Raw genomic sequence first — 24,000 nt, 5'->3', positions numbered from 1 at the left:
GAGCTAAAAACCTTTCACAGCCTTTTGACTTGTCTGACAATTTTTGTGCCCGGACTCTCAATTCTCTTCATTATTACAAAATAAGAGCAAAATCTTCTTTCCAAGATAAATCTGTATTAGTGGTGATAGCTTCTTCATTTCATTTTCTACACAGACACTAAATAAACTGAAATTAATAGAACTATTTTATTTCTTTTCAAATTTCAAACACATCTTAAGAAAAACACAGTACCAGTAAGGAAATGTCATATTACTATTTCATTTCAGTACAGGATGCAGGCATTGGTTCTATTAACAGAAATTATCACAGACCTTAGCAGTGGAGAATCGAAAGCCCATCACACAAGTGAACTAAAGGAAAGGCCTTAACTGCTCTCATTTGTCCTGTCGTCCCTATAAAGTCAGTGGGTTGGGAAAATGGTCAGTCTTTGGAACCTAAGTTGATATTTAATTGAAAGAAAATGCTTTCATATTCATCTTGTTAGCAATGAAAGTATATATAAATATTTGAGATGAATAAAACTGCTTCTTTTCATGTGCTATAAAGGAAATCATCCTGAAAAAAAGATACTTAATTTTCTTAAAAATTTATTTTGAATTTTGTCACAAAGGACAACTAGAAAGCAATAAAATATAGGCTGATTGGGTCAATTCTGCAGTTTAAATTACAACATTGAAGAAGTAGTAGCATTAGTCCTCTAAATTATCTTAATGATAAGGAATAATATAACATTTTGATAAAGACATATATCCAAATGAAGAAATTTGTTGTTAAAAGAAATCATATCCCTATATTCATATTGTTGTTGTGTTTTAAGAGAAGAAAGGAGAAAGGGACAGGAAGTTGTTCTGGCATGTACCCTGACCAGGAATCAAACCAGCAACCTCCACACTCAGAGATGATGCTCCAACCAACCAACTAAATTTTCAGGCCAGAGCTTATTATTATTATTTTTTTGTTAAGGTAGATAGAGGAAGGAAGAGAGAGGGGAAGGTGAAGGGAAGCAGTCATTTGTTGTTCCACTCAGTCTTGCATTCATTGGTTGCTTCCCACGTGTGCCCTGACCAGGGATCTGAACCCTTGTCTTTTGGAATGTGCTTTTAACAAACTGACCTAACCAGCAGGAGCTGTCTTTACTTTAACAAATGTTACTTTCCCTAGAAAGTAAAACTTTAGCAAAGTTGCCTAACATTTTAAACACTTTCTTTGCTTAGAAGAGTCAAATCCGCTTCATATCTAACAAAATGGTAGCTTCCAACGGGCTGAGTACGATAGGAGTGCAAATTTTCATGTCAGGATGTTTTAAAAAGTCATAGCAATACAGGAAGTACATTTTATTTTAATTGGTCAGGAATGAAAGAAGGTTTAAAAATCCTTGTCAAAGTCTTACTGTAATTCTGTTATAAAGTTATTATGATGCCAAGTACTTGTGTCTTGTTAAGGTGCTTTTTCTCTATACCCTGTAGTCTACCATTTGTAAACACATCTTTTTGATGTTTCTGCCAACATCCTGGCAAAATAGCAGTGCAATTTCAAATGAGCTAATTAACTTAATTGTTGATGAAGCATGAAACAGTTCATTCACCCTGTTAGCTGCTCCATGACAACATAAGAGTCTCAGCCTGTGAAGTTACTCATCTCCATAGGCCTATCTGTAGCTCTCTGTTTAGAACTACTGAATAATGGAATCGTGAACGGGAAATGTCCATGAAAAATGCATATTCTCATTTGAAAAAGAACTTCTTAAGACTTAAAAACTAAATTGTCACTGTATGATGAAATTAAGGATACACCAAGTTTTGATTTTCAGCTAAATAAGCCATATAATCTATCATGCAAACATATATCCAGGTTTGTTTATTTATGACTCTGAGGCAACAGGTGTCAATGTGGATAAAACATAATCTTACAATGTTAGCTCCCATAAAGTTTCATTTTCTATTCTTGTTGTTAAATATACATTTTAAATATCATTATTTAAAATAAAAAATATAAAGTATGCAACTTAAATGAGTAAACCTGTAAAATATGTCCATTTAAAAAATATATGTATAAATAATATGACTTCTCACATAATTTTACTTGAAATTTTTATTGAAAAGTTGATACTTAAGTGCATCTGCAAACATATTTCCGAATTATTAATGACACTATTTACAGTAGGCTGATAGTTTCATTCACTGAAAAATTTCTAGGGATGATTTGTAATATTCTCATGAAAAGATAGCAAGGTAAACTTCTTGGCCTGACTTTACTAATGCACTTGTTACAACACACAGAAAACTCAGTGTGCCTCACGATGGACCTTGACTTTCTTCCCTTGGCTTTCTTTTGTTTATTTAAAACAATGTGCCTAACTTCCACATAACCCACTCCCTCCCCTAAAAAAAAGTTAAAAACGTACTTTAAAAACTGTCCAAAATCTTCACAAATGCTTTCACAGCCTGGCCACTTGCAAACTCCATGGCCATAGAGAGTGTGAGAGGCTCCAGGCTCCTCGTGTGACGAGCTGCAGCAAAGGAACACGGCATCAGATTCATCTCAAAGAGCCGTAATCATTGCAGGCTGCTAGAGCCTGTCGGGTTACAACCAGTGACAAACAGGTCAAAGCAGGTCAATTTAGCTCAGAGCAGTCGGAAAAATTTAATCGTTCTACTGAATAGTTCAACTGCCAAGGCTAGATGATGTTCCAATTAGAGGAGAAACAGAGCCAGAGATGACTGCTAATAAAGGATGAAAAACTAAGAGGACTGTATAATATCATATGCTAATCCTGCCATATGACCTTAATGTAACATTTAAATCTAAATAAAAAAATATATATTCATAAGTGGTCAAGTGGGAAAAAAAACCTGTATTTTTAAGATATTTATAAGATTTTTCAAATACTCTTTTTAAAGAAGAGCATTAAAAACATTAAAATTGTTCAATATTTACACGTGAACCATATATATTTCTACTAGGCTTAACAGTTGATTTAAAAATTCTACTTTGGAACAGTGTTCATTAGCTATATCCTTTTGCAATTATCAAAGACTTTTGATAAGTGAGTATTATATCAGATAGAGAGATCCTAGAGAAATTAACCAACTTCTGAAATATATAATCATCAAATTAATCTCAACTGAAACAAGCGTGAAAGCATTCAGGGGCATACAATTTTATAATAACGCAAGGTAACAAGAACATTTTTCATGATACTCCAATAAAGACCAGATACTTCTCCTGTTGAGCAATATGTTAGCTTATATATTCTATGTTACTAACTTTACAGGGCTTGATTAGGTATCCACATGTCTGAATAAATGGAACTAAATGGACAAAAGTACACGGGCTCCTCTTCCAAAGGCAGTCTTTATACAACTCAAATAAAATAGCAACTTTAAAAATTATCTAACAATGTACTTGATGTTGGTAATTGAAATTAAGTAATTTTTATTTATGAAATGAGTCAACATTATCACAAGTTTATTTTTATACATTTATAAATTCCATCATATTTACATGTTTAAATACCTATTCTCTGATTTCCAAGCATATGTGTGAAACATGTATTAAGGGAGTTATGTATGCATCTTTAATTATTTGAAATTGGTTAAGTTAAAAAAGATGGTAATATGTTCTCATGGCATTCAGATTAGTCACAGTATCTTAGTCATAAAAATGTACTGACACAATAATTCCAAATGCACTTATTAAAAGATAACCCTTTTCAGGCAAATTACTACTGTACCCATCACAGTTCTATCATTTGAACTTCTTTTTGTAATAAAAAATACTATATAAGATAAATAATCTAAAGGTTTCCATTTAGTTTGCTGTTTTGCACATTTTGCCCTGTTAAGTACCAATCATAATTTTCAGTTGTACCGATGGTAAAAGTAAAATTTGGTGACAAATAATAGAATAAATCTCTTGAGATTTACCTGTCTCGCCTTGCATTTAGAACTGAAGACTGTCCATTTACTATGGAATGATGGGTTATTGGTGGTGATGCTTTGGAAGTGGTGGAGGAGGTAGTCGAGGAGGAATTGTTAGTAGTGAGGTCTAGCCCTCCATGTTTAATACCATTGTCTTCCAGACTGTGAACTCCAGTCACTTCTTTCCATAACTGCTGAATCTCGGCAGGACTTAAGCCAGCTATAAAATGAAAGAAAGACCCACTAATATAACAAGGTAAAGTTCACCTGATGAGATTAGTGTTATTACTGAATTGATGTCAATAATAAAAGTAATGTTACAGCACACTTAACATACAGTAGTAAGTGACTTTACACCATCAGCACCATAGCTCTTCTCTCGAATAAGCAGTTATTTGCTAAAGACTGTCCATTTGGGAATACTAGGGAGAATAATAATATTCAGAATCATATCAAAGATTAAATTTTAAAAATCCAGCAATTTTTATTTGAAAATTAAACTATTCAACTTTTAACATAGGTTTTCCTTATTGGTTAACAGTAAGTTTTTATCAGAGAAAAATATTTGGAAATAAATATAAAAGGAAATGAAAACAAAAAGTGAAGTAAGCGATAGTTAACATAAATGTCAGGAAAAAAAAACAATAAACACTCAATTAAATATAAAAGTATATTTGAAAATTTTCCAGTTATTTTGATATTTCATTTTGATAAATCCAAAATGAAATGGATTTCATTTTGAGGTCCTGAATAAGACAATATGCTTAACTCTATGAATCAATTAAGTAGATAATATCTAAACTTCTTCATTTTATGACTGATAGAATGAATCCACTTCTCATTTTAAAAAGCTCCCCCTGGTTTAGATTATGCAAATTAACTGATGTATGAAGAATGAAAATAGAAAAGCTAGGCATAATCCTTACGTTTTTAACTATAATTTTCACAAGTAAATCAGAAAAAGCTAAAAACTATGTGATTCCATACATAGGTGGGATACAAAATTGAGACTCACGGACATAGATAAGAGTGCAGTGGTTACTAGGGGGAAAGAAAAGGAGAGAGAGGGAGGAAGAGGGGTAAAATGAGGCACAAATATAGGGTGAAGGAGGATGATTTGATTTTGGGTGATGGGTATACAACATAATCAACTGTAAAAATGATGTGGAGATGTTTGCCCAAAATCTATGTACTCTTGTTGACCAATGTCACCCTGTTAAATTGAATTTTCTAAATATAAATAAATAATAAAAAAACTAAAATTTTCAAACAAGTAGTTGAAAGACTTGTTGTTTACAGTATTTACTTATAAAATAATATGTTAGTCTTTATATACCTTATGTTCCTCAAGCCTCACTACATTACAATGGAGTTGATACTTTTAAAACTTTTTTGTTAAATTTCTTGGGTGACATTGGTTAATAAAATTATATAGGTTTCAAGTGTTCCATTCTCTGACATATCATGTGCATACTGCATGTATGTTTGCCACCCCAAATAAAATCTCCTTCCCTTACCATATATTTGACCCTCAATACTCTTTTTTTTGTGACAGAGAGAAAGACAGAGAAAGGGACAGACAGGGACAGACAGACAGGAAGAGAGAGAGATGAGAAGCATCAATTCTTCATTGCAGCACCTTAGTTGTTCATTGATTGCTTTCTCTTACATGCCTTGACAGGGAGGGGGCTACAGCAGAGTGAGTGACCCCTTGCTAAGCCAGCAATCTTTGGGCTCAAGCCAGCAACCATGGGGTCATGTCCATGATCCCATGCTCAAGCAAGCAACCCCGTGCTCAAGCTGGTGAGCCTGCACTCAAGCCAGTGACCTCGGGTTTTGAACCTGGGTCCTTGCGTCCCAGTTCGATGCTCCATTCACTGTGCCACTGTTGGTCAGGTGACCCCGATACTCTTTATCCTGATATTTTTCTTTTAACCAATTTATGGGTAAGGAAATAAAGTGGATACAAGATTCAAAAATATATCCAAGGTCACAAATCTTATATTCAATAAAGCTGTGATTTAAATTCAGGCAGTCTAACTTGCATACCTTTGCTCTTAAAATATTGTATTAAAAATATTGGCCCTGGCCGGTTGGCTCAGCGGTGGAGCGTCGGCCTGGCGTGCGGGAGACCCAGGTTCGATTCCCGGCCAGGGCACATAGGAGAGGCGCCCATTTGCTTCTCCACCCCCCACCCCCTCTTTCCTCTCTGTTTCTCTCTTCCCCTCCCGCAGCCAAGGCTCCATTGGAGCGGGGATGGCCTGGGCGCTGGGGATGGCTCCTTGGCCTCTGCCCCAGGCGCTGGAGTGGCTCTGGTCGCGGCAGGGCGACGCCCCGGAGGGGCAGAGTATCGCCCCCTGGTGGGCAAAGCGTCACCCCTGGTGGGCGTGCCGGGTGGGTCCCGGTCGGGCGCATGCGGGAGTCTGTCTGACTGTCTCTCCCCGTTTCCAGCTTCAGAAAAAATACAAAAAATAAATAAATAAATAAATAAAATAAAAAATTAAAACTTCTGATAAAGATATAACGAGAAATGTAGCTGTAAGTATAACTGCTGTCATTTATCGAGCATTTACTGCATTCTGGTGCTTTACATTCAAAATCTCAATTAACCTCACCTAAAGTTAGAAATCATTACATTTCACAGGTGAGAATGTGCTGGCTCACAGAAATGGAACATGTTACCCTAAATCACTAAATTCAGAATTAGTGGACAGAATTTAAACCTAATGTCCTGTGGCTCCAAAATCTTTGTTCTCTTTTAGTATATTTATCTACAACATCTAACAGAACAATAGAAGTGCTAATCAAACTATTTCTCCTCTCACAACCCATCATACATTTACATCAGATGGTACAGTGATGCTGATTGATCAAGAAGTGTGTGGTCATGGAATGGGATGGAACAAGCAGGGAAGAGTGGGGAATGGGAACAGAATGTGATAATGATGAGTGAACCTTCTCCCTTTCCCCTGCAAGTGGAAGAATCACTGATGTATAGCAATGTTTTTCAACCATTGGTCCACCAAACATTTCGTGCCAGTCTGCAAAAGAATTAACCACCCTGATGCATGAAGATTAAAGACCCCATGATCTTAGTTGAATTCGGTTATGCTCAGGTGCAACAGCTTGTATCACGTTGCACTATTATGCATGATAAGTTAACAATTTATTTGTTGAGTGTTTCCGTTTCCAGTGGCTAGCTCATCAGTCCCCAAGTATAAAAAGGTTGGAAGCCACTGAACTAGAGATAGTGGTAAGTAGACCAAAGTAACAGAAGAATTCTCATTGCTCCAACCATAACTTCCGGTCAAATTATCCATCATAGTGGTAACTCTAGATTGTTATACCTGCTATACCCATCACCATTCTTTATGGAGAGTTTTGATGAGACCTATGATTGTGGTGATTCTGGCTTCTTGTGATTTTAAGACTGAGACTAAAGAAAAAAATAGGATAACATGGGATCCAAAGTTGTTAAAATTATTTTATTATTTTTCTATAAGAAAAGAATGGCTTAATAAAGTAAGGTATTTCTATTACACAGGAAATAATTTCTATATAAAGATAATTATAGCTTTCATTTTAGCTTTAACCTAGGTTTCTGAAACTTTTCTGACTACAACTTTTTGATTACCTGCCTGTACGTGTTAGGTTTTCTAAAGGTCAAACTCTATTAGCAAATCATTTTTTGTAATAGCATCACCTTGACTTCTGCATCAAAAATACCATCATCTCACCTGCTACCTCTCTGCTTTACCATCAACTCTTGCCTGGACCACTGCTATATCTTCCCAACAGTCTTCTTTCTTATAGCTGGCCTTCGTATTATTTACCCTTCATGTGTCAGTCAATTTTTTTCTCTTTATATGTAAATTAGGCCATGGCACTTCCCAGGCAAACTCTTCAATGGCTTTCCATTTTAGAAGAAAAATTTAAAAAGAGAAAAGAAACAACAACAACAACTATACCTTACTACAGCCTATGAGATGCTGGCATTTATCACCTGGCTTTTGTCTGTGTCTCTGACTTCATCTCTCTCTTTTTCTCTACATTTCACTCTGCTACACTGGCCTTCTGCTGTTCCTCAAATGCACCAGACATTAGATACCTTTCCAGCTATTGCTCTGGGCTGTTCCCATAGCCTGGGCCGCTATGGGTGCAGATGTTCCCATGGCCTCCTCCCTCCCTCCACTTACATGGTACAAGCATCAGCTCCTCTCAGAGGTTTTTGACCACACTGTCCACCACTGCTGCTCCCCCCGCCGCCTTCTATCATCCTCTATGACATTATCCTACTTTATTTTTCATTTGTGCATTTATCACTCTCTGAAACTATATTATTTATTTATATGTTTTGCTTAGCATCAGTCTCTCTCCACAATGATTTAAGCTTTATAAGAATAAGAATTTATTATTTTACCAGTATATCCCTATGTGTCCAGTAGTGAGTTGTTGGTGTCATTTTTTTTTTTAATTAAGTGAGAGACAGGAAGACAGAGAGACAAACTCCCACATGCGCCCTGCCCAGGATCCACCCAGCAACCCGGCAAGCCCAGTAGAGGGTGATGCTCCACCCATCTGGGGCATTGCTCCATTGCCCAGCAACTGAGCTCTTCTTAGTGCCTGAGGCAGAGTCCATGGAGCCATCCTCAGTGCCCTGGGTCAAACTTGCTCAAACTGTTCAAGCCATGGCTGCAGGGGAAGAGAGAGAGAGAAGGGGGAGGGGTGGAGAAGCAAATGGTCACTTCTCCTGTGTGCCCTGACTGGGAATCAAACCTGGACTTCCACACCTCGGGCCAACACTACCACTGTGCCAACCAGCCAGAGTCAATATTATTGACTAACAAATTTATAAAGCTCTCGAAGACATCTTAGTTTCCAAGTAGAAGTTCTGTGGCTCTTAAAAAGCATTCTGTTCATGAGCACTGCTGCTCTCTATGGCCAATTTCTAAAGAATTATAAATGATACTAGTTGTTTCTAACAGATTAAATGGCTAATAAAATTTTATATATTGACTAAAGACTCTTAGGTGCTTTTAGAGACCATATCAGTTCAACATGCTAACAATAATTAATTTTTTGAATTTTATTAAAAATTTAGGTAACCTAAGTATTTATTTTCCTTTTAAAAGCAGATTTTCATTATACTAGTTGTTTGTATTGAAAATTATTGATATCAGCATAACAACAAATACCAAGCACATAACATTTGATGAATAAATAACTTCACTATTAAAATAATAATTCTTAATCTAAAAAAAATAAAAAGGAGAAAAGGCACTGGCCAGTGGCTCAGTGGATTGAGCGTTGGCCTGGTATATGGACTTCCTGGTTTCAATTCCCAATCATGGCACACAAGAGAAGTGACCATTCACTTCTTCCCCACTCCCTCTTCCTCTTCTCTCCCTCTTCCCTTCCCACAGCCAGTGGCTCAGTTAGTTCAAGTGTGGCCCTGGGCACTGAGGGTAGCTTGGTTGGCCAGGGCATATCCGCCTCAGGCATTAAAAATAGCTCGGTTGATTTGAGCATCGGACCCAGACAGGGTTGCTGGATAGATCCCAGTCAGGGCACATGTGAGAATCTGCCTAACTATCTCCCCTCCTCTCACCTAGAAAAAAAACAATAGGAGGAAATGTTTTTTTCTACGGAAAGGGACAGAGTATAGATCCTACAAGAAAGAGACTCCTGTTAGCAGGAGTGATTCCCATGGGTCTGCATACTAGAATCACTTGGGGCTATTTCAAAACTTCCAATGCCCTGGCCACAGTTCAAACCAATTAAATCACAATTTCTAGTGGTAGGACTCAGCAATCAGTAGATTTTGAAGCTCTACAGATCATTCCAAAGTACAGATAATTTAGGGGGGAGGGCATTCATTTAAAGTAAACTATCACACTGTTTATGAGACAAAACTCTCATAAACAAATTTGCTTGGCTATTTTCTATGGATACAAAACCATGAAAATGGAACAACTAGTCAAGCAATTTTGTTCAATATTGAAATTTCTGTGAGTTTACATGTTAGCATGTAGCCTGACCTGTGGTGGCACAGTGGATAAAATGGTGACCTGGAATGCTGAGGTCCCCTGTTCGAAACCCTGGGTTGGCCTGGTCAAGGCACATACAGGAAGTAACAACTATGAGTTGATGCTTCCTGTTTCTCCCACTTCTCACTCTGTCTGTCTCTCTCTCCCTCTCTTTTCTCTTCTTCTTTTTTTTTTTTTTGTATTTTTTCTGAAGTTGGAAAGGGGGAGGCAGTCAGACAGACTCCTGCATGCGCCCGACCAGGATCCACCCAGCATGCCCACCAGGGGGTGATGCTCTGCCCATCTGGGGCATTGCTCTGTTGCAACCAGAGCCATTCCAGCGCCTGAGGCAGAGGCCATAGAGCCATCCTCAGTGACCGGGCCAACTTTGCTCCAATGGAGCCTTGGCTGCGGGAGGGGAAGAGAGAGACAGAGAGGAAGGAGAGAGGGAGGGGTGAAGAAGCAGATGGGTGCTTCTCCTGTGTGCCCTGTCTGGGAATCGAACCCAGGACTCCTGCATGCCAGGCCGATGCTCTACCACTGAGCCAACCGGCCAGGGCCTCTCTTCTCTTCTTAAAAAAAATCAATATGTTAGCATGTAAAACAGTTCTGAGATGACTAGGAACAAAGAAAACTTGAGTCTCTTTTTTAACTCAGTATTTTACAAATCTATTTGAGGAAAATATAAAACTCAATGAACCCTTTCAACAATTGCACTCATTTATTTTAGTCTTAAACACCAGGCATAGGCTTAGGATTCATCAAGTGATCTCCAGCCCAGGCCTCTTCCTTAGATTTCAGGATAGCTATTTATAACCTTAACAAATTTCTGAAAGCTTATAAATTCAAAACTAAGCTATTTATACAGCCCTTGTGACCCCAACTTACTCCTTCACTATGTCTCTTCATCTCTTTTTATTTACAGATACTTATACAGTGCTTCTGACATGCCAGTCACTTTTCTCAGTGCTGCACACATGACAACCAATCTAATACCCCAAACCATGATTGTTTCTGCCATTGTTATTATTGTTACCCCCACATTAGAAATGAGGACACAGGCACAGAAAAGTGAAGTAAGTTGCTCTAGAGCTAATATAAGCAGAGCTCCCTCCCATTTTGAGATCAGTGCTCACCTATTTCCTTTTCAGGATATCTTCCCTGACCACCTGTTTACAAGTTCAACTCCTCCCATTCCCTACTGTTAACTTTATTTCTTCCTATCCTTACTTTACAATTTTTCTTCTTATCACTATATACAGTGTGTCCGTAAAGTCATGGTGCACTTTTGACCGGTCACAGGAAAGCAACAGAAGACAATAGAAATGTGAAATCTATACCAAATAAAAGAAAAACTCTCCCAGTTTCATACCTATTCAGTGAAGTTCGATGTGGGCTCACACACAGATTTTTTAGGGCTCCTTAGGTAGCTATCCTGTATAGCCTCTACAGACTCATCACTGACTGATGGCCTACCAGAACGGGGTTTCTCCACCAAACTGCTGGTTTCCTTCAACTGCTTATCCCACCGAGTAATGTTATTCCTATGTGGTGGCGCTTCATTATAAAAGCGCCGATATTCACATTGCACTTTGGTCACGGATTCGAATTTAACGAACCACAGAACACACTGAACTTTCCTCTGTACCGTCCACACCTCGACTGGCATGGCCGTGGGCTGCTCCACTGAATACACGGTGTTACATCATCATCTGCGCATGCGCACATGCTGCCACATCATCCTACAGAAACTGGGAGAGTTTTCCTTTTATTTGGTGCAAATTTCACATTTCTATAGTCTTTTGTTGCTTTCCTGTGACCGGTCAAAAGTGCACCATGACTTACAAACACACTGTATTTTACTTATTGTATGTGTTGTCTGTCTTCTACACTAAAATGTTAAGTTTTATGTTGGCAGGGATTTTATCTGTGTCCCCCACCCCCAGTGAATGTCTGAAGTGAGTGAAACCTCAGTGAATATTACTTAAAAGAGTTATTTACTTGACCAGAAGACTAGGGTACTGGCAAGCATCACACAGGAATCACTGGGCCAGACCATTGGAGAATGAGAGTAAACTTAAAATCTTAAATGAAGATTATTCCGTTTTTCTTAATAACTTATTTCAGAGATATATACATATACTACCACTACTTAGAAATTACATAATTATGTAATTTAAGAATTCTATGAACACATGAAATTGAGAAAAATCTATTTTATTTTTTGAGGATGGTTTGGACTTGCTTTTGTTCACTGCCAACACCACAAATAAGCACCAAAGGGTTTGTTTTTTGAGGAGCTGAATTAATTAAGAAATAAATTCCTGATCAAATTGTATTTAATATCATAGACACAGCAATGAAATATTAATTCTCTAGTTTTGAAATCAGAGTTTGTGGAGTAACAACTGGGTGCCGAGCACTGTGCTAAGAATAATTAAAATTTTAATTCATAACTTGATTATACATCCTGAGGGCATACAAAGTTTAAAAATCTCAATGGTGTTATTTATTAGTAAAAATTATCTTAACAGCTTTTTTCACATTCAAAAATAAAAGGTTTTTTTAATGTCACTTCATTTGTTATGTCTAGTGACTAGTTTTCAATATTAAATTAAGCATTTTATACATTATGATGTAAAGTCTACCGTGAAATTTTAATTCACTTTATTTAGTAGCACTCTGCTATTTTCTAGGGTTACTTACAATTAGAAGTAGTAACAGCAAATTTTGGTAGAAGTATTAATATTACCCATATATTTTATTGAACCAATTTGATATTTAGTAATTTGAATTATTGAAATAGTATCATGTAATTTTTAATTTTCATATTAAATTTTACATTTTGAAAACTAATATGCACAATGGCAAAATAATTTTTTGCCTTCTCACAGAGAAGGGCATACATTGCAAAATTAAATTTCCCGACCAGCCCTGACCTGGTCCTCGGTTCTCCTCTCCAGAGCAGCCGTCCCTCTGGCCCCGGGCTGTCCTTCAGACACCTACGTAATGGGCCAACCCTAATGTATCACTGACTAGGGGCCTACTATGACTCGTAGGTACTAAGCCCATCTTTAAAACATATGTATAATGAAGGGTGCACCAAATATATATTTGGTTTAAATGCTGAATTATAGAGAGTAAAAATTACTATTTGGTGAAACTGAGATCAAAGCAAATATTGATAACAAGATTGAGCTTCTGGGATACAAGAAGACGTCTGATATAAAAAAAATTATTCTTATGATTTTAACATTAAGAGTTTTACAGGTTGCATTTTTAAAGTTTTGATATTTTGTTACAGAAACAATAAATTTTCCATTTTCATCATCATGAGATTTTAATGTGGCAAAGTTGACATTCAGCTTTTTAGTCTTCCTTCAAGACATAAAGAATTGACAAACACAAGTTTTTTTCAAGTCTTATGGCCTAAATGAAATTACGCATGCTAGCTCAATAAATAATTCTATAACAATGCAAATTATGATATAATAGAACCTCCATCTTTCTATCTTTTTTATATTTTCTCAATAACTAATTCAACACATTTTTAATATTTCCCAATGTATTTAATTATTTATGTTTGTTTTATACATAAAAGTAACAGATTCACAGGTAACTGCTGTTTTTACCTGTGATAATAAATACATATATACTTCTGCTCACTGATGGAGTTTAAGTATACAACCCCCCCAAATTCTTTCCCTCTAAGTTACAAATAGAAGACTTACTTGTTTTTGAATACTGAGATGGTAATGATAATTCTGCATGACAAGCATCATTGTTCACATTATTGGGGCTGCTTCCCTGTTTTTACAGTGATGATGTATGTAAGCACATGATCATAGAATCAGAAAATGGTCAAGGATACTAGAAGTGATACTGAAGTAGGCATTTGGCTATTTAGATTTCCATAAGCAAAGAACGAAGTCAGAACCAAATACTGATTTTGGATAAATACTGATGCCAAAAACAACTTCAGCACATTCTTAACTCAGCATAAAGGACACTATTATACATTACTTCAAAATATTTTGTTTATTATTCAATAGTTCTCTGATTCCAAGCTGTTCTAGTTCTACAAAGTATAAGTTCAAAATAGTGCTGCCCAACTAGTTAGCATTCCTTGTTTGGCCTTTTATATTGGTAATAAAACATTATGTTTTAAATAACTTTTTTTAAATTAAACAAGGGGTAGGGAGGCAGAAAAACAGACTCCCCAGATTTGCCCTGATCGGGATCCACCTGGTAAGCCTTCTACAGGGCAATGCTCTGCCCATCTGGGGCCACTGCTCTGCTGCTTGGGAATTGAGCTATTTCAGCAGCTGAGGTGGAAGACAGGGAGCCATCCTCAGCACCCGGGGCCAATTCACTTTAATCAAACCAAGGCTGTGGAAGAGGAAGATAGAAAAAAAGAAGGAAGAGGGGGAGGGGTAGAGAAGCAGATGGTTGCTTCTCCTGTGTGCCTTGACTGGTAATCGAACCCAGGACTTCCACACTCCAGGCTGATGCTCTACTGCTGAGCCAACTGGCCAGGGCTTTTGAATAAGTTTTATAAGTTCAAAAATATGTAAAAAGTTGGAATAAATAGTTTTTAACCATGTATATTGAAGTCCCTATAATCCCAGTAAACCTATGAATATATTGTGTATTGAGATACACTGACTTCTAATTTATATCAACAACATATTAAAGTGTAAAGTATACACACAACAATTTTCTATTTTCTAACCTATAAACTATGTTACTGGGTCATGAAAATGTGTGTCTAAATAATTACTAGTTGATATATAAACTATACTATCTATGAAGTAAATAGCTTTATATTTAGTAGTTTATTTGAGATTGATTTACAAATTCATATCTTTATTTGATTTCTGTATATCTACAGTCACTCTATACACAGAGAATCTAATTGCCTGTTTTACATTAAAATTCAATATTATGGTAATATTCATTACTCAAATGCTTGGTATTTAAAACAATTTACTTTAAAATGGTAAAATACATTTTATTAATTTACAATTTAGAGAAAAATATGAGTGTATCTCCTACTGTTATCAAACTTATCTGATTCTCATATATCAATTTTTATACAGTTGAAAAAAGTTTTACCTTTAAAGGCAGCTCAAGGAAGTTATGTTAAATCATTGGCATTAATACTTCAAATATGAGATATTTTTCAGAATGCAATGAGAATATTATCATTGCATATCAATCCTACCAGTTTTCAGATGACTCTTACTTGTGGTGGCTATCTGTCAAACCACCAAAACCTGGTACAAAGTGCACTGGGAAACTATAAAAAAATATTTAAAAATGTTTTTCTTTGATCTGAAGTAACCAGTAACTCAGGCAGAAATGATTCATGGCTTACATTAGCTAACCAATACTTCTTCACTGTCTCTGGTTTGGGGATCCCAGCACAGTACAACGAAGTCCTGTTTTCATACTGTAGTTGGTTTATCTGAAGTCTGACTGTGTTTGGCTGATGGGTCTCCACAATGAAACTTTCACACTTATTCATCTAAATAAATAATGAAAAACACAATAATGATTTTCATCTTTTTTGTTTAAAATATAAGTTTTCTGCTCAAACACAGATATGTTTTCGGATATCCTTCCTTTTCCTCAAGATTCTTTATGTTGTGTGTCTTAACTCTTTGGTATCTTATGGCGAGTGCAAATAAAAGGTAAAAAACATTAATTCTATCAAAAGAGAGTTCAGAGATAAGTTAAAATTTTCATTTGAAAAATATCAGAATGGTTATATTATAATAAATTTCCTTGTTCAGAAAGATAGTTTATATGCTTATTTTGGAAGAATCTAGTTTAACAAATATATTTCAAGTAAGTTATATATTGTTTCTATAAACATCTATTTTAAACTTTCTTGAAATGTTTATTCGAATGGTTTTCATCAAACAAAGTCATGGTAAATCATGTGTCTTTGTTGAGGGGTTTCTGATATAATTAAATCCCAAATACAGATTATTATTCAATTTTACTAAAAAAATTAATGAGATAATTTTTTGCTTCTGTTTTAGTGTAATTTCTACCAAAGATATCCATGTTTGAATTAAATTAATTTATAAACTTATTTCTTCATTTGTTCTCAAATTGTATTATATTCCTAAGTAACAATAATTTGGTTCTTGTTTGTTTGTTTTTGTTTTTAGTGAGAGAGAGAAAGAGAGGGATAGACAAGGACAGACAGACAGGAAGGGACAAACTCAATTCTTTGTTGCAGCTCCTTAGTTGTTCATTGATTGCTTTCTCATGTGTGCCTTGACCAGGGAGTTACTGCAGACTGAGTGACCCCTTGTTCAAGCCAGCAACCTTGGGCTCAAGCTGGTGAGCTTGCTCAAACCAGATGAGCCCTCACTCAAGTTGGCGACCTCAGGGTCTCAAACCTGGGTCCTCCGCATGTTAGCCCAACACTCTATCCACTGCGCCACCACCTGATCAGGCTCATAATATTTTTAACTTCATGTGGCAAAAACAATGATTTTGTGCATTTAAAAAATATTTTATTTGCCTAATTTTAATTTTTGTATATTTAAATTTTATTTATTTTCTTTAGTGAATCCTTCAGTCAGAAAAAGGCATAGCAAACACTATTACAACGTAATCCTTGTGTAACAGAAAATAAACAAAAAAATTTCATTTGGATTAAAGTTTGTTCTAACAAAATACAAATTAGGATATGCTTTTATGAAATTTAATAGTATATGACTTTTAATTACCTCTATGGAGAAATTTAGCACACAAAGAGCCATTCTGTTTATTTATTTTTTAACCTAGACTTCTTTCCATTATCCAAAAGTTAAAAGTCAAAGGATAAATATACAAAATTATATTATTGTATGGTATTCTATTATTATATATATTGTATTATTGTATTGTCAAAGTACATCCAATGTTTTTTTTTTTTTGTCAGAAAATAAACAAGAACACAGCTGACAGATTTTTAAAGGTATAATTTACAATGTATGCATAGGTAATATTATTTTAGAAAAAATAGGATCAGTCTGGTTCCAGAGTGTCTGATGGGATCTACACAGCATACATAGGACTGTGCTCTGTAGAAATACATAGAGCCTGTTTATATATGGAGGTTTCAATGTGAAAATCAGGAGCTTCTACCTTTGTCTGATCGGTTGTCCACAAAACTCAGCTCATTTATGTTAAATGCAGTGTTCTTAGCCGAACCACTAAGCCAGTTCTCTGCAGGTTTTCAGTGTCTGTTTAATAGTGCTTGGATTGTGTTGCCCTTACACATTATTTTCTGCCATATGACTAATAAATGCACATTTAATATCTAACAAAACTTGAAAGCAGGGGGCAGTAAAATTTCTGAGTCTCAAAAAACTGTGTCATACAACCATGTTAATCGTGTTTTAATAGTCAACTTGAAGGTCATGAAAACAAAATTCTCAAGGTATGAGGCAGAGAGGCCATGAAATGGGAGAAAGTGCATTAGAAATGCACCCCGTTTCAAATGTACCTTGAGGCAGCGATTGGACAGGAAGCGCGGCCTGACCAGGTGGGATGGAGATGAGTCCCTGACGCTGGAGGCTAAGCAGATGTTGCTGCTGCTGGAGCTGTTGCATCTGGAGAAGCTGCTGCTGGAAGACAAGCTGTTGGGCGGCCAACTGCTGCTGCTGCTGCTGCTGCTGCTGCTGTTGCTGCTGCTGCTGCTGCTGCCGGGACACAGCCAGTCAGCACGGCAACACGGCTGCACACACAGACCCCACAGAAATACGTGCCCCTCTCACCACCCGCTCAGTTCCCAAGAGCAGAATGTACAGGATCTCTAGACTTCTGGTTGCCTTTCATTCAAACAGAGAACCAAAGAACCTGCATTGTGAGAACAGGCGAAGGTCCAGAGAAAGTGCGAAACAAAGGCTCTGACTTTTTGAGCAAATTGGCTTATTGCAGATGGTAATAAATTCATCTAGGCCGTAGGGGTCCCCAAACTTTTTACACTGGGGGCTAGTTCACTGTCCCTCAGACCTCTGAAGGGCCGCCACATATATGCTCCTCTCACTGACCACCAATGAAAGAGGTGCCCCTTCCAGAAGTGTGGTGAGGGCCAGATAAATGGCCTCAGGGGGCCGATGCAGCCCTGGGCCTGTAGTTTGGGGATGCCTGATAGGGGATTCTAGGCTAAAAGAATAACAGTTTATAGGAAGTCAACTTCAGCAACACTCCTTTTATTCCAACTGAGTAAGTTTGATCTGCAGAGGTACATAAATGTGGTCTCCAGTGAACTAGGAGTAAACTGGGCCGGAGCCCTCACAGGATAGGCCTGTGCGCTCTCTCTGCCTTCCTCTCCTTGCTTGCTGTAATATAATAAAGGTTGAATGATGTTCAAGGCAAAGAAAGTGCCCTTATTATAAGGAAAAGCGTATCTTCCAATTTTGTGAGGCATGACAATACAAACCCGAGTTCTTTGGACTCAGGAGGTTTACAAAAAGGAAGTCACACCTCAGAGAAAGACAAGCCGCTGCGGAAGACCTTTCTTTTCTAGTTTGGGGAAAAGAAACTTCTGATGCGCTCACTGGAAAACAGACTGCATAATGGAACAAGTCATGAGGATTGTCCAAAGCCTCCAGAGAAATAAGGGAGTAATTTCTATTCTGTAGTTGATGGCTGTCTGAAATTCTATTCACAAATCCAAACAGAATCAAAGCCTCCGGAGGTCAAAACTGTTTCCTGGACGTTTGCATAATGGCAGCTTGAAGACACCGGCTCTGATACCTGCTGACCAATTTAACTACTTCAACATGTTTTGTTTGTATTATGTTTATATTTGATGCAGTTTGCTGACAAGTGCAAGCTAGGCCTGAGAAGCCAGCCTGTCAGTTTGATTTATGAGCATATCAAACTGTAACTTTCTACACACCACTCCAAACCTACAGTAGCAGTTCATTAATCAGGGGTCCGTGACTTTGAAATCTGTGCTCAACCAGTTTCTCCCCTAGGCCCCACAACCCCCAACAATAGGCCAAATTTGCATGCATGTTCTCTGAGCCGCAGCGCTGGGAAAAATAAGGTCCCCTCACCAACTTGGATTCTCGTTAACTGCGCCGCTGTCCACCACACAGTGTGCTCCCTGTGTCCTGACTCATCAGTGAACATTAGACAACAGCACCAGTGCATTGCAACTCTCAAGTTCCAGCTACAGGAAAGGACAGCAGGACAGTTCTACTCTTGTTATATGTAAGATCAGTAAAAATGTATGATAATGCATCTTGGACAGCAAAAGCCTGGTGATGGGGAGATAGATCTGAGACCACCCTGCCTCAACACCGGGGCCCCTTGCTCCACACCAGGGATCAGCTTGAGCCTACCTCTTTCGTTTGCTTTCCAGGGTGCTGCTGCTGCTGCTGCTGCTGTTGCTGCTGCTGCTGTTGCTGCTGCTGCTGCTGTTGCTGCTGCTGCTGTTGCTGCTGCTGCTGCTGCTGCTGTTGCTGCTGCTGCTGTTGCTGCTGCTGCTGCAAAAGCTGAAGATGTAACTGCTCTTGCTGTTTCTTGTAAAACTCTTGTAGTTGTTGCTGAATAAACCATTTTGACTTTAATAAATAAAGGCAAAAGTTTCACGTATTACAAATCTCCTAAACTCTTCTAGACTGGCATACGGTAGAGTATCCAAAAGATTCTCCTCACAAGAACCACAAAAAATATGCATTGGATTCAAGGAGACAGATCTGCACGCACTTTTATCCAAGGCAGCTCTGAAATTTTCCAGTCCAAAATCCAAAAACATCCTAAACAAAAGTGTATAGAAAATCTGTATTGTAAAGGGCCAGAGCCAAACAATTACCCTAAATTATTACAGTTGATGTCCCAATAGCATATAAAATAGGTTATACTCTACCATTTGTAAGGCCCAAATACATAGCTACAAAGAATCAGGTTGTTCAGTTCTTATTGGAAAAGTCTTTTTAGTCCATCAGATGTACAGAAGACTGTCAGACAGAATTATCAGCAACTGGCTTGTGGTCATCAGCATAGAAGATAGCAAAGTAATATATATATATATATTATATTACTTATATATATATATGTTCAGGTCAAGCAATCATTTTCTCAGTGATCAGCAAGTCTATAACATAAAGTCTCCTTTGTATATACAATGATCTCTGTATTAGTTTTGTTGTTTTTAAAAAGATACATTTTATGCTACTGGCTTAGCTGTTTAACTTTGTTCTGATAAGTAGATACTTCTTAAACACAGAACATATTTTGAAAAAATGTTGGATATTACCTTCCCTATTGTAACAAAATAGCCAGTTCAAAATTCATACTTATATGAACTTAAGAAAGTGCTTAAGTGTTAGAAGTTTTAAAAGAAACAATGATCTATGTCTTTTACACTTTTATTGGCTTGTCTACAAAGCAAAAGTACCTAAGCATTTGGGTATTTAAACACTGTTTTATTGCATGTCACAATTATACCTCTCTCTGCTCTTATTCACCACCTCAGTGAATCTAAAAAGACCAAGGAATCGAAATGTTCTTAAGCGACTCTAGAATCAAAACACTACATTTTCTAGCATGCTGATTGCTTGTCCCTCCCAATGGAGACCAAATATACCCAGGATGCTGTGGATATGGGGAGCATACCTGCTGTGCCATGCTAGGACACCGAAGCAGGTAACCCACATTACCTGCTGCAGCATGACCGCCTGCTGCTGCTGGAGAAGGGCTTGGAGCTGCTGAGGAGACAGGACTTGCTGCTGCAGGATCTGCTGCATTTGCTGAGGGGTGATCACCTGGGGAGTCATCATGGCCACCGACACAGGAACCTTGACAGAGACAGAAAGAGAGAATGTGGTCACAACCAGTGTCTGGGAACATATTTCACAGCTGTATGTCATCTCTAATAAATTCTTTAGCGATGCTGACTGATGATTTTATGTAATATTTGTTATATTATATAACAGTTTAATAATAATATTAAAGTGCCACAGTTTTTAGACACTACCTTTCTAGGTACGTCAGATTTCACCAGACTCTATTGTCATGTTCCATAACTCTAAGACATCTGAGCTATTACTAACATAGTTACACAATTACAAGCCAGTGTTCTCAATACTTCATAATCTATAATCCCATCAATGTGACAGTGATACAAACAAAATGCCTTTGAACTAGTTTAAGGGTATGGTTAAAATAAATAGTAAAGATTAAACAATAGGAAATAATACATCTATAAATATGTTATCAAAGCTAGTAAAAAGAATGTTTATAGAATATGCTTACTCATAAAACATAATCGCCATCTTCAAAATTATATATATATCATATAAAATATATAATGATACTAGAAAAATATAATAATACATGAGTACATGTAGTAACTTATTTATGATATATATTTATCCTAGAAAATAGCTACATAAATCTCCTCAAAGAAGGAATCATAGCTTCTTCTTTAAACATTGGATTTCAAGCTAACTAAACTTATACCAAGAAGTAATAGTAATCTAAAGATTACTCAAAGACTATTTGTTAAACTAAAAAAAAAAAAAGGATTTTGCTTAAATTTTTCTTTCTACCATTTCTTTTCTTTTCAATGGTCTGAGAATTAAAGAGTCAAAAAAAAAAAAAAGGAAAGGAAATAAGGAGGGAGAGAAAGAAACAGAAGATAAGGGGAAAGCAAGAAAAATACAGAGTAAGGGAAAGCTAGAGAGACAATCCTAAAGAAAGAGACAAAGGATGTGGAGAGATGGGAAAAAGATGGCAAGAGAGGTAAACAGGAAAACTGCATAAAAGCCTGAGGTATGTACACGCTAAGTTCTGAGGCGGCTGCACTGTTTGAAAGCATTGCTTGTACAGTAGTACCAACCAGCATGTAATCAAACTTGTCCCTTGCCAAGTTTGCAACCTTTGAAAAAGCAATCACTTTCTTCGAAAAAACAATTCACTTTTACTGTAAGTAAAAGCAAGTATTAATGTAAATAATGTTTCAGAACAAGTTCTTGGGACAACATGTGTCCTTGAAAGCAGAAAATGATTAACAGATATGGCTCACCATTTATTTTAATAGTCCTTTTTACCACAATTTAAAAATTTTAAGTCTGGCAATTTATGTTATAAAGAAAGGAGAAATTAATAATAAAAAGGAAATTAGGAGAAAAAGAGAAAATCAATCAGGGTGGATTTTTTTCCTCTCTTAAGAAAAAAAAAAACTTTATATTTAAGCCTAAAAAAGAGCTATGTCTTCTCAATCCCATGCTGATATCTGGAAATATAAATGAAGTCAATCTATTTTGTGGAAGAAAAATAATTACAACACAACAGAAAAGAACTCAAAAGTGATTTTCAAAACTATTTCTGGATTTTTAAAGAACACACTGACATACTTACAGGTTACTATATTTGAATTTATCATAATAAAGGGCATTCTGAAATACATGCTGTAAAATTCACCCAACAGGTTGCCCAACTGTTCAGTTATTTAAACACTTAATGGTCAGTTTATTTAATTGTTTGTTCTTCGATAAGCAAAAAGCACAGTTAGAACAAACAGTATAGAAGAAACATGTCTATGTATAGAAAAAGCCTTCTCTTTCCATAATCATTTACCTTATATTGTCCCCAAATAACTAAGAATTAAACTGAAATCAGAGGACAGAGAAAGACAGATACATTAAATTTTAAAGAGGCCACCAACCTAGATAAATAGGTAGGTAGGTAGATAGACAGATGATACATAGACAGATGATAGATAGATAGATAGATAGATAGATAGATAATTAACATATATGTAGATCACTAAATAGCTATATACACATAAATACATACCTTCTATAAAGTTTGTCATGTAATAAGAATGTCACACTTCTCTCACCTAACAGCCCTTTATCATTTTTAGCACATTGTTTTCATTTAATTATTTCTATATCTACAAGTAAAAGTATTTTATGTGTAATGTATAATACATGTTCTTTATAAGAAAAATTTTAGGAATAAAGGCATGCACTTCAAGTGTACAATCAGGTTTCAGTTTGTACAGATTATATTTCCCTGTAGCTTTTGCTATGGGGATTTGTTGTATAAGCAAATTTAAGCAAGTGTTTCACCTTTGCATTTTTTAGAGTTCACTTTCCCTTTTGCTATAGTTAGATAATTATTTTTTTTAATCTTAAATGGCTTGTGTTTCCCTTGCAATTAAAAGTTTATGGCATAAAAATAGCCACATCATTGTCATCCTAAAAATCATATGAATTGCATGTAATGTGATTTTAAGCAGATTTTAAGCAATTTTAAACAAGTTTTAAGCAGATTCTCTCTATGAAACTGCCATCTAAAACTGACAAAACATAGATGTAAAATACACAGAAAAATAAGCCAAGTAACACACAACCAATTAACCATTCTACTTTAGTAAAATATGTACAAAAACACAAATTAAAATGATTATACATGTAGGGAAACAGAACTGCACTTTGTAGGGATTTCTAACATTACAAATAAGCCAATAACATCTTCTCTAAATCCCCATACATAAGTTTATCCAAAATTAAATATTTAAGGCTACTAAAAATTCAAATTATATGAATAAATAGAAAATTAGTTTTCCTAAAAGTGTCAGTTATAAGTTAGATGTAGACTGCTCAACTGGCCTTGTTTAGAAATTAATTTTCAAAATGCAGAACTCCATTTTTAAGTGATTGATTTTAAGTGACATATTTCTTTTATTCCTCCTTCATCATTTTTGTTATTGTCACATTGCATCTCTTTGCTACTATAAGCTACTCTAGGTATTCACTGAAAAAGATGAATAAAACTTAATTGAGTACATACATTTTTTTTGAGATTATGGTACTTATCAATACTTAAAAGGCAAATCAGCACCAGATTTGAAGGTCTACAGATAACTTTTTAAAATATATAAACCCTAGCAAGTTAGGTATTAAGCTTAAGAAAATATTTTCCACTAGATATATAATTCTGTCCATGCAAATATTCTAATGTCCTCATGTCACACATAACTTAGATGTGTGATAGAGAAAGCAGGAGGAGAACTAATCTCAGATAT

General features: G+C 36.3%; 1 protein-coding gene across 4 annotated transcripts in view; it reads right to left on the bottom strand.

Annotated features, from left to right (window-relative positions):
- FOXP2 (forkhead box P2) overlaps nucleotides 1-24,000 on the bottom strand; it is a 673,365-nt gene that overhangs the window by 54,182 nt on the left and 595,183 nt on the right. For 3 of the 4 annotated variants that reach the window (XM_066262149.1, XM_066262150.1, XM_066262152.1), the window contains 5 exons: nucleotides 20,624-20,761; nucleotides 19,304-19,507; nucleotides 17,455-17,650; nucleotides 3,928-4,141; nucleotides 2,406-2,510 (listed from right to left, as the gene is read on the bottom strand). In XM_066262149.1, coding sequence (XP_066118246.1) covers nucleotides 2,406-2,510; nucleotides 3,928-4,141; nucleotides 17,455-17,650; nucleotides 19,304-19,507; nucleotides 20,624-20,761 — 857 coding nt within the window. The remainder of the gene's footprint in view (nucleotides 1-2,405; nucleotides 2,511-3,927; nucleotides 4,142-17,454; nucleotides 17,651-19,303; nucleotides 19,508-20,623; nucleotides 20,762-24,000) is intronic. The other variant, XM_066262151.1, reaches the window with a different exon arrangement.

Source organism: Saccopteryx bilineata, chromosome 2 (genome assembly GCF_036850765.1).
Source record: "Saccopteryx bilineata isolate mSacBil1 chromosome 2, mSacBil1_pri_phased_curated, whole genome shotgun sequence".
Classification (NCBI taxonomy): domain Eukaryota; kingdom Metazoa; phylum Chordata; class Mammalia; order Chiroptera; family Emballonuridae; genus Saccopteryx; species Saccopteryx bilineata.
This window is presented reverse-complemented; position numbering and strand designations above follow the sequence as displayed.